The sequence below is a fragment of the Cydia pomonella genome, chromosome 19, assembly GCF_033807575.1.
Source record: "Cydia pomonella isolate Wapato2018A chromosome 19, ilCydPomo1, whole genome shotgun sequence".
NCBI classification, from domain to species: Eukaryota; Metazoa; Arthropoda; class Insecta; order Lepidoptera; family Tortricidae; genus Cydia; species Cydia pomonella.
Window position 1 is genome coordinate 12,864,153 of NC_084721.1, and position 12,442 is coordinate 12,876,594.

The window sequence follows — 12,442 nt, forward strand, 5'->3', positions numbered from 1 at the left end:
TTTTGTTGTGTGTGTTGTTTAATAAGACTTTCGTAGCTTAGTGTTTTTTCTTAAGATAGCCAAACGTTCAGAGTCGCTGATTATCGCGTATTTAATTGCATACCTATCAACAGCAATATTCTTAATAGACAATGGTACCTGCTGACTGCCTACTTAATAAATTTCTTCCAGAAGACGACCTACAGGCCAATTCGAACGTATATTGACATCAGAATGCGCTGCATCTCTGGTACCATCAGATCTACACCCGTCCACTGGTTACCGTTACTATGCCACATTGCCCCGCCTCACCTTCGACGGCTCCAGGCACTGAGGAGGGAAACCCAGAAAATAACTAAGAACCCTGCTCTGCCAGCTTACAATGAGTTTTGCCATCCACCCCCCCAGCGACTAAAATCCCGGAATCCACCCTGCGCTACAGCCCAGAACTTAAAGAATTTCAGCATCTCAGATAGGTGGAAGGTGGAGTGGTCTGCTGACACGGCCGGGAAATTCACCCTTATAACAGACCCGACACAAAAATTAAAAGGGTTCGATCTCCCTCGCAAACTTTGGTGTCGCCTGAACAGGTTGAGGATTGGGCATGGCTGTTGCAACTCTCTTACCTACAAATGGGGCTGGAATGTTTCTCCACTCTGCGAGTGCGGTGAAGAAGAGCAGACAACTGAACATATCATCCGGCGCTGCCCCCTTCACTCTTATTCTGGACCAGCTGAAGATTTGGTCTCCGGCACTCCTGACCTGATTACCTGGCTTGACAACCTCAAGGCCATACTTTGATTGTCCTTCAACTGTGCATGCCATACGATTAATAATAATCAGAATGACATCCAAATGATGTAATTTTTCCGAAGGTCTGTGTTTAAGGGCTCTGTGTAAAAAAACATAAAACAGCCTGGTAGGTTGATAAGATAGCGCGAATCCGACTCAAGCTTAAAAGGTTTATTTATTAAATTGGTGAAACAGACGATCCTACTCACTGGTTCAGTACCTAAGAATTTAAATGGCAGTCTGAAGTATTGCCTGTACTAAAAATTGGCCATTCCCAATGGAGCGTCATCGGTTTATAATGATAGGCTTCGCAGATTATACGAGTAGCTTTCCTTGAACAAAGTTATAGTAGAGACAAAGTAGATCTAAGTATTACCCATTTCTTTTGGGCTAAAATGCGGGCATTGCTAGTTAAATATTAAAAACACAGGGTCTAGAACATCACCCTGTGGCACACCATATATTTCAAATTAAACATATATTCGCAGCACTTTTGCCCTCAATATTTGTAAGTTCGGCCCCTTACATAAATTCAGAATCTTTGACGATATAAGTCTGTCCTAATAAACTATGCCTAACTGCAACACTAAACGATATGTACCTAAACTTCTATCAAAAGCTATTCTAGCTATTCGTGTGTGTGTGTGTGTGTGTGTGTGTGTGTGTGTGTGTGTGTGTGTGTGTGTGTGTGTGTATTTACAACCGCAACACTTATACAAAATAAGTTCAATTACCAGTCCCTTAATAACCGCCCTCGAGAGCCCTTCGTGGCACAAACTTGCCAGATTCGCCCGCGGCACAACGATTCCCAGCTCAGAAGGGCCCTCAACGCGACCTAACGACGCCGGGAAAAATACAAGACATGTCTGGAATATTCCCTTTATGTACCAATGATTTATTGCAAGGGCGAAACTAAGCGTGAACCGCTAAAGGGCTGAATTTCTAGGATTCCGGTAGGGTCGATTAGAACATAAGGATACAGACAAAACAAGTAAGTAAAACACACTAGACTAGACAAAACTTATTGATATCATGGTGCCTTTTTTTATCATTCGCGCGTGCATTATGTTCGCACTTATTTATACATGTATTGGCATGAACGAGACGCACATGCAAATAATAAAATGACATTGGTTAGATATCAAAATTGACGTTTAAATTGGCTTTCAAGTCGCATTGAGGATACCTAAGAATCCTAAGATACGCTGAAGAAGATACTACAAATTGCTGCAAACTAATCTATTTCTTAGTAGTGAACATTTTCGTGGTAAGCGTTAGTTTTCAGTTACATGGTTTAGTTATTGATGTTACATGGTTTTTCCATATTTTTCCCGCGTATAGGTACTAAGATAAGATCACTTGATCTCATCATATGCAACGTTCCATAAATAAAGTTCCATCATATGTAACGCCTCCTTATGGCGGATGGCGTTAATGCTATTACCAAACATTATGCTACGCGCCAACCGCCATATAGGTACCGTACCTTTACGCATGGAACGTCACATTTAATCAGGTGAGGTATACCAATAATAGTATAATAGTAAAACGGTAGCACGATCTTGTGATTTTAGTGAACTGATGTAGAATAATAATTTATATTAGCAATCTACTTTACAAAGATACCTATAAGGTCTATCGTCTATTCAGGAAGTTGCAAAGAAAAACTTGACAATTCAGTCGCCATTAGATATATTGAAGCGGCCAAGGTGTTCAAAAATATCCGCACAAAGCCTCTACTATCAAGATTATTAGATACTTTACCTAAGTACATGTTAAGATATTTTTCAGGGGTAAGTAATAGAACGTATACAAACCTATAATATATCACTCTGAATGTATAAATTCAATTTGTATAATTTTGATCGGAATAACATTCAATTACAATAACATGCAATATGTATAACAACGAATTTTATAATTGTAAATTGTATAATAAATACTACATATAATTGTTTACGATAACATTAGAAAGGTATAACGTTGAAATAATATAACATACAAAACAAATATCATACATTAAAAATAAGCGCCTACTATTTGTTAATTTATATTTCAACGTAGTTTGCTCCGTATTTATCTATTACAGATTGCAGCTTTTTTCTGTGGTAATTCTGGTGCTAATTTCTTTATCTAGAGGGTCACAGTTCTAACTTAACCTAACTCACTTTTCTGTTAACAGTTTCTTTTTCCGAAGCCTCAGAGTTATAACCTAACCTGCTACCTATTCTGAAAACAATTTATTTATCTAGGGGGTCACAGTTCTAACCTAACCTAACCCACTTTTAGCAGTTTTTTTTAGTAGTGTGTTCTATGAGGTTTGAAATTCTAGGTCATCCTACTAATTTTACTACTTAATTATATCAGATGATATTTATATTTTAATATGTATATATTATGACAGTTATATGAAATGAGCTTAACTTATATGTATATTATACCAAACAGCCATATGTATGTCGTATGTTATATTATTTTTATGTTATACTAATTGAAAGTATACGTTTACTTTATTATACATAAGATTAGTATACATTTTTAACGTTTGTAAACTGAAATTATTCCAAAAGTGCGTATATATTACAGGACGCACCCATTTTTCAGCACCTCTGATATACATATCACGGCGATTATGGCGTTAAAACGCCAATTGAAATTTGAACAATGTACGAAAATAGTCACATGACTTCGAAGCATCTGTCATCCCAATTCATTGATTCTGTTTGTTTGACGTTTGTCGATGTACGATTGTCATCTTATAAAACTGCTGATCTTAACCTCATAATAGTATAATACTTATTTAGTTCGATTAAATTTAAACCATTTTCAATTGAAACAGAGTTGCATTTCTTTCGAATCATTAAATTTTGAAAAAGAACAAAATCAACTCTATGTCCTACACGACAAGTGCAAGTTTCGCTAGCAACTTTTGGATTTTTCATTTGAATGGTTTTGCCTTATGACTGGGCCACACTAACGGGAAACCCCGTTGATTATCGCGATAATCTCAGTGTGACCTTATGAAAAACGTCCATTATCGCGATAATCAACGACGTTTCCCGTTAGTGTGGCCCCGGCATTAGGCGGATAACTAATACTAATGGTAACTGATCTACGCCGTACCTTTAGTCCATAGAATAATGTACAAGATATATGAAAATAGTAGGCAAAATTTAAAACACAATATACATAAGGGACATTAGTTATAGTAAAGGTCAGCTGAAATATTTCAATTCCCAATTTCGCTAATAGATACCCTATGCTAAAATCTAAAGCTTTCATATGACATTATTAGCTCCGACGTCCAGCATTAAGGACTATATTCGTAAAACATGGACGTCTCTCTACTATACATATGGCGCTGACATGGCGGCGAGATAAGCCATGCAATATGACCGGTCGTATCATGTGATTGATATCGACTTTAATATCCTGGCGGGAAATGTAGCCATTGTTGGCTCTGATGGAATATAATGCAATCTACTGGTGTGCCGTAGCCAATCATGTGGTTGGAAAATTCCTGGTAGCTTAAAGTAAAACTCGAAATGTTATTTTTTATATTAGGGTCATTCCACGGTACTGACGCGAGTAACATTTTAATTATACTCATCCCTTTCTTTTGGGTGCTAGAGCTAGCGTAAGACAAAGACAGTATGATTCTCTCTGTCTATGTTTGAAATGAGACAGTCCTGGGCCAAACTATATTTACCATGATAATAAGGTTCAATTGATGTGATAAAGATAACGATGATTTAAAGGTTTTAAATATGATATAATTATGAGTAGTTTCAACTTATTTGTATGCCCACATAAAGCATGTTTTTCTAAGTATTGCATAGGTGCTCTCAAATTTTAAAACACCCACAGATTTCATATATTGATAGGGTTCGAAACGAACACATCCGTGGTAGCCTCGGGGTGAGAGACGTCGCCGATAAGCTCCAAGAAAGTCGGCTGAGGTGGTTTGGGCATGTCAAAAGAAGGCCGCCAGAATACGTAGGCAACAAAGCCCTTAGTTTTGCCTTACCAGGCCCAAACAGGAGGGGCAAACCAAGGCAGCGTTGGCGCAATGTCATCGCCAAAGATTTAAACGCCTGTGGGTTATCGGAAAACGACGTCCAGGATAGAGCGAAGTGGAAGGAGAAAAGTAGGAAAGCGGACCCAGTCACAGTACGGGACAAACGCTAGGAGGATGATGACAGATTTCATATATTAGCCTGACTACACTGTCGGTACCTACCTCTAAAATTTTAAATTTATCTGCTTATTCACTATGTTGGTCTCTATTCGCAGAAATTCGGTCAGACAATTTAATTCACTTAAAGAAACCAAGACCAAGAGAACACTGTGTTTGTGTACTAAAACTACTAACGGCCACACTCTTAATTGGCCAAATTTGAACCTAATGTCGTTGCAATACGGTATACGAATAGCCAGCGATGGGACGTTAACGACTAACCTCGGAGTTCACATTTGTCATGCTGAACAATTAAAGTTTCCGGCGCGGGGTTAATGGAAATAGTTGGGAGTGAACACCGCCCATCGATTGACTTCCAAAGGCTAAACTAGGACGAATAGTCGAACAAGGCATCATCAGACGCCTTCCAAAGACTGCGCTTGCGAGGATGTTTAGCGAGAAATGTTTGTTATGAATCAATAGAATCACTTCATTTACCTACTCGTATCCTCGCTCAACGAAAGCTCTAGCGGAAACAGCTCAGCGGAGAGAGGTTTTTGTATGTACATACATACAATAAAAGGGAAAGATGTGTGCGAGGAATGTGTTGCAAGGTACGGACGCGAGCGAAAAACATTAAAAAGCTTCGCTCCCGCCTCACCGCTACACATCCTCGCATCGCTCGGTTACTCCGCACATCTGATAGAAACATTCACATCGTTCCACATCGTCACTACGAATCGTCATACCGCTCAGCTACCCCGCACATCTCTGGTGGAAAGGCAGCTTTAACCACTTCACGAGTTAATAAAGAATAATTGAATCATACCTTGAACCATGCCATAGTTGAGTCGTCGTACAACACCACCCACTCCTCCGACCACGAGTTCCACAGGTATTTCCCTGTTAACAGAACATGTATTTGCAATTGCTTGAATAAAGGCATGTGCATATCTGGTTCGTGTGCGTATACGTGCAAATGTGCGTTGTAATATACGGAGCCTTACGAGAGATGTCTCACTGCTTGCGTAATGTGTGCGTCTGCGGCTCCAACAAAGCTCACGCGCATGTGCACGTCTACGCAAACGCACCCGTTGCGCTCTGGCCTTATGACGAAAGGGGACGTGTATGAAAAGGCGATTTTGTACGGGTCCTCCACTTACATACGTCCAAAAGGACCGATAATAACACTCATCATAAATGTTGATGCACAGTTAATGCCAAAATGTATGAGAAAAACGTAAGACGCTTCGTACGGGCTGCAATGTGGTCGGTTCTTTAAGGTTAATTAAAGAAAAAAGATAAATAAGATTTCAAATTGATTATTAAAATCAATTATAACCAAACACAATAACTAATCAAATCGCGAATTAACGACTACCTCGGCCATACTAACCTTGCCATGTCTATATATGTTTGAAACTGCGGTTTACATTTAAAGCAACATGCATCAATTTTCAACGTTTAAATGTGCTCGCCGATGCGAAAAAATTTAGATTTAATCCGTGAGCTTTCCTTGCTAAAAGTATTTTGCGATGGCACCTAAAATATACAGTAAGTTGTCAAAACATATTATTATAATAGATAATTTATTTGAATATAAGAAATGCTTTTATGGATCTTTGGTACAAAAAGCATATTATTAATGGAATATTTACGTAGTGTTAAGGTTTCTACCGTTTTAAAAATATTCATATTAGTGTTTGGCATTTAACATATTATTTTCGTTTGCAAAGCATACTCGTAGTGAACCATAGAGCTATATTTGACCTTTGTTTACAAATAAATATATTTTGATATATCAGCGTATCCCTGCTGCTAGTGAGTGGCAGCAGGGATACTAGGCAAACTGCGCCAGCATTTCCACGAAAACACTAATTTAATAAAAGGGTAATAAGGACTCACTCTTGTATCGCAGCATGTAGCCTCCCTTAATTTGTGTGCCGCCATGTTCTGAAACAATTAATTTGCTATTTAAAATTGTGTTACGCGAGTTTGAACAAATTGTAGAGCGTCGTGGGATAGTGTTGTACTGTTTGACGTTTTACTGAAAAGAAAATTGGGGAATATTGTCATTCCTCATTCTCTTGCCCTTTTCCCATTCACTTTCGGCGCAGCATGTCTATTTCTTCCATATCTCTGTCGTTCGTCATCTCATCATTTACCTGTTTACTTTGCATATCATCTCTCACACTTGTTTTATCTTCTTATAACTCTTCAAATTCATTCCTAGTACTTTTGTCACGTGACTTTCATCACTCCGGATACAACTTTACTATAGTCTGTGACATTATATTTGAAAAATGTATGTAGCCATGAATGTCCAACAGAATATATATATATATAAACAATAGAAACGGGAATCTAGGAGTCGTAATCACACGCAACAGCTGAGCCATAGAAATGGTCTAAGTATGCAAGAATTGTAAATTTATAAAATAGTTATTTTTTAAATTCTTACTTTCTCTGAGTTTTGGTTATACCGTGCTTAAACTGTAGTAGAGATCTATTCTAGTAGTCGTATTTTTTTCTTTAATTTATCAATAAACCAGAAGTAAGATGTTAAGAATTCAAATTAATAAGTTACTAGCTTCTGTTCGCGGCTTCCTCTGCATGAAATGATGATGAAGTTTAATAAAAACTATCCTATACCCTTCCCTGGGCCTCCCACTATTTCCACACCATTTCATCTAAATCGGTTCTACGGGTTAAGCGTGAAGAGCAAACTGGCAGACAGACATAATCACTTTCGCATTTAATTTTTTGTAGGGATATAACCAATTGTTGAGAGACCGTAATACCCTTTCTGCATTTACTGTGGCAGGGCATAATATGTTAATCGGCGTGTGGAAGGATCAAATAAAAGGGATTAAAATTAATCGCGGTAACGTAATACTACTTGTGGCTCTACTGTGATGGACATGTTTCATCGAATTATTTACTTTCTGCAATAAATGGTAGGTGAATGGATCTATTTATTAGTCTGTGTCTGTGTTGAGTGTTGTTTGTGTTGAAAGGCAACAATATAAGACGAGAATACTTACGCCATTATTCATAAACGTGCAAGAATACTCAATTCTGTATGTCTGTCAATCGGTCACCTTGACGATGTATTTGTATGAAAGGGATTAATTATAAATCAACTGATTGAGCAATGTAAAGTTTTATTAATAAGGGGATTTATTTTGAGTATCAAATAAATTCAACCCCCCCCCCCCCCCCCCCCCCCCCCATTTCTTAAAAAAAATAGAATTCCTATGTATTGGTCTTTTAAAATTAAAACTAATACCTATGTTCCTTTATTAAAAAAAATTAAACGAAACCTTTTCTGGTATGTAACCGTTTTAAGCCAAATTCAAATTGTCTGTATGTTGCCTGGCTAGACCCTTTATTTTATAATATATTTCTAGTTTTCGAACTGTACCTGTTACAAAGCAGGAATTTCCTTTTTGTTAAAAAGTTTGTTATCTTTTCTCACAACGAACTTGTTCTGAATGTTCCATTAAAATTACTTCGGAATTTAAAATTCACTGCGAAATAGAGATAACATTTTCTGAAGAGCGCGAGCTTTGTGCCTGCATTTTAACTTTGAGGCCCATTTGAATCATATTTATTTGAATGATATTTGAATCATATTTGGTTTAGTTATCGTGCGTCTCGCCCTCGCTTCTATATGTACGGACAAGTACGAGCGAAATGCACGACATTTGAATGACATCAGAGTTAGATGTTCGAAATGGTTCTGTTTTATTCACAATTGATTCCGAGAAAAACTGGCGGAATAGGTGTACCTTACCTACACAGGAGAATACTCGTAAAGATAAAAAATAAACAAAATATTCGTGTTATAATATATTACAATTTCGCAGCTCTCGAATAAAAAATTGTACCTTTTGAATATGTGCGAAGTGCGTGCGTAATTGAGTGATCGCGTTAGAAGTTGCAAAAATGTTTTTCGCAGGTGTTTTTCATACTAGGTATTTGACATCTGCCAACTTCCAAATAACCCCTCGCACAAATTGCGCACACAACTAATACATATTACATTACAACACAACCTTTGTTACAAAACATAATTTATCTACAAAGAATATGACGAAATTCGCCAGTAAAGCTAATTATAATTGTCAATTCTTCCATTAGTACGGTCACGTCTGAAAATATCGATACGAAAAAAGTGCCAAAAAACATGTATACACGGCTTTATTGCCCATATATTAAGGTAGTGTATACATATTTTTGGCATATTTTACGTATCGATATTTTCAGACGTGACTGTACTAGTACCTACTCGTAATTAAATACTCCGCCTAAGCTTGAATATCACAATTAAAGACAAAGATAGCGCCAGTTGCGCGTAGTCACAGATTACTAGCTGTCTAGATGGAGCATGTACGACAGTTCACGGCCAGCTCACAATGACCTAACATTTTTGTGTGAGTCACCATCAAGCTCATAAGTAGTTAGTGAGTAACGTAGGACCATGAGAATAGAGCGTTCATACTACAAAATTATGGCGCAGACAGTAATAAGGATGGTGATTTTAATAACAAAACTTCCTTGTCTTCCTTGTCGTAATATTAAATATGATAAAACGGGTCACTCACGTATTTTAAGTTGCGGAGAGCTGCAAGTGCTGCAACCCGCAATGAAATAATTAAGTACGCAATATATCATTATTATTATTTTATTCGTAACGTTGTATTTAACTGACACGACGTCGCAACTGTCATAATTAATACATTGCATATAGAAAAATCTTCGAAATACAACACTATTAGTTAAGTATAAGTATGCAATATGTTAGAGTAATAGGTAATTCTAGTTGCCAAACTTGCCATTTAGGCTGCGGACTGGCGGCGAGCAGCAAGGCCGTTCATACATTTGGTCGAGCGCAACGCAATGTATGCATGACCTTGATACGCCGGTCGCCACTTGAGACTAGTTCGCGGCCTTACATTGGGCCATTTATTGTCGTGCAATAAGTTACATTTTGTTAAATTAAAAATACACTTTAAAATCCTGTCATCGCACGGAAACTTATGTCTCATTTCAATTTGCGGTTGTATTAAAAATAAAATGCTTCATAATAATCAGAATGCGGAGTCTCGGAGAGTTAGTCTACGCTCGCCGACAACCCTTACAAGGCAATTTAGCTCTTTGCCAACACCCTTCACGATGGGAGGGCTAATCAAAACGCCAATCATCCATCATTGTTGCTGCGTTCATTATGGCTTCATCCATTCTGACGTTGTATAATTAAAAACCGTGCTATTGGCTATCATCTATGTACAAATGCCGAAATGACATTTAATTTCTCGTTCAAATATATTTTTTTACTCGTCGTCTGTAATTGTTGAATTAACATTTCGTAGGATGCGTACTTACCATGTATTAGTTCCCAACTCAACTATAATGTTTATTTCGATATGTTCTAGTCAACTATAAAAAAATAACCAATCTCGTGCCGCCGCGTTACGAGGACCAAACAAAACGGCAGCTCAATAGTATATTACTACAGAGGCTGGGAAGTAAGGGGTTGCCGGCTGAGTACATATAGACGGCCGGCCGTAGCGAGGGCGTGTAGTTGGCCGACAACCCCTTTTTTCATGCCGAGGTATGTGTAATGCTTTTCTCACAATGATGATGATGATGATTGTTTTGTGTCCTAATATGATAGGTTAGGTGAGTGCAAGGGGTATTAAAAAGGGAACGAATATTTGATTGTTTATATTGAAATACAGCCCTATAATTTATTTTTATTTTTTAATGTCACCAGGAAAAGTTATTTAGTCATGCAGAAATATTTATAGGACTGTATCTCCTAAACTACACATCGTAACGCAAACATAATAACAAAAAAAGTTTAAAGTACCTATTATTTTTGTTGACTCTTAGAAAGAGTAAAGCTTCGTGGCCTTAACACGGAACTCGACTTAAAAGCACTCCATTATGTCAAGAATAAATAAAATACTATTTTACAAGCCTCAGGCAACATAAAACACGTAGAAAAATAACAACAAGCCAAGCCATAGAGAGCCTGAAATTTTATTAAATGATACATCTTGTCAAATAATGTAGGTGTGGGTGATGACGGTCACTATATATAAATAATTATGTATAAATACATATAATGAACATAATATTTAACTTTAAGCTTTGCATAAGCTGAATGATGAAATGGAATTAGTTAACCAACCCTAATACATTGTGACAATTGTCACATTGCAGAAACAGGGGCCAGTGTTACTAGCCCAGCTATTTACTTCCTAGTTTTGGGTTCGTGCTTATAGTCTGTATCTCGTTCGCGGGTCGGTTCTCGGTCGCGGGTTCAAACCCCGGCTCGTACCAATGAGTTTTTCGGAACTTATGTACGAAATGTTATTTGATATTTACCAGTCGCTTTTCGGTGAAGGTAAACATCGTGAGGAAACCGGACTAATCCCAACAAGGCCTAGTTTTACCCTCTGGGTTGGAAGGTCAGATGGCAGTCGCTTTCGTAAAAACTAGTGCCTACGCCAAATCTTGGGATTAGTTGTCAAAGCGGACTCCAGGCTCCCTTGAGCCGTGGCAATATGCCGGGACAACGCTAGGAAGAAAGAAAGCTTATAGTCTGTATCTTTAGGTAGTTAAATAAATATAAACAATGTGTTTTTACATTTTCGGGTACAAGAAACATTTATAAGTTAACCAACCAAATATAAAACGAAATTACTATTAATTAATCAAATCCTCCCGATATATTCCAAAATAGCACGATTAAAGCAGCTTCGTTGTTACGTTGAGTAAGTATTAATATTACGTAGTAAAACTTCTGTAACTTTGTCACATCGAGTTAAATTAATTGACTTGAATATTCTTGCCTAATAAAATACCTTATTGTGGTTTGTTTACATTTTGTTAAATATTTAAAGAAATACACTACAGCATAATTATCACATCGTCGGCGCGCCCGCCTGCACCTATGGGATTTTTTTTATTTGTTGTTGATTTTTTTATTGTGAAGTGCACTTTTTGGTGAATAAAAATTTACCATTTGTTTGATTATTGATCTCACCTACGACTCCTATGTGTCTGATTTGTAATTAACCAAGAAATATATATAACATGGTGTTTTTTGAAACTTTCAAAATTTCTCAAGATACTCGAAAAACTCGAGAAATCCAGGTCGAGAATTCCCGTGTTCCGAGAAATAAAAAAGGTCGAGAAACCAGAAACCCTAACCCTAATAAATTATGACAATTGTCATATCATTACTGAAGCGGGGGTCAGTGTTACTACCCCAGCTATATACTTACTAGCTTTTGGTTCAAGCTTAGTATTCATCGCAGGTGGTAAACGCCAAAAAAGGACACTTTACATCACATAATAAATAATATAAATTAATTGTGTAAATATGTCCTATAATATTTATTTATTTATTATAATAAATAATAGTACTGCGTACGAAATATACCTATCCTCGTAAGGCCCAAGGTCCTACCTATAGGACTT

The 12,442-nt window shown here is 37.3% G+C and overlaps 1 protein-coding gene across 2 annotated transcripts in view; it reads right to left on the reverse strand.

Annotated features, from left to right (window-relative positions):
* The window catches only part of LOC133528602 (uncharacterized), a 150,067-nt gene that overhangs the window by 63,041 nt on the left and 74,584 nt on the right, over nt 1-12,442 (reverse strand). For both annotated transcript variants that reach the window (XM_061866047.1, XM_061866046.1), the window contains 2 exons: nt 6,854-6,901; nt 5,778-5,851 (listed from right to left, as the gene is read on the reverse strand). In XM_061866047.1, coding sequence (XP_061722031.1) covers nt 5,778-5,851; nt 6,854-6,901 — 122 coding nt within the window. The remainder of the gene's footprint in view (nt 1-5,777; nt 5,852-6,853; nt 6,902-12,442) is intronic.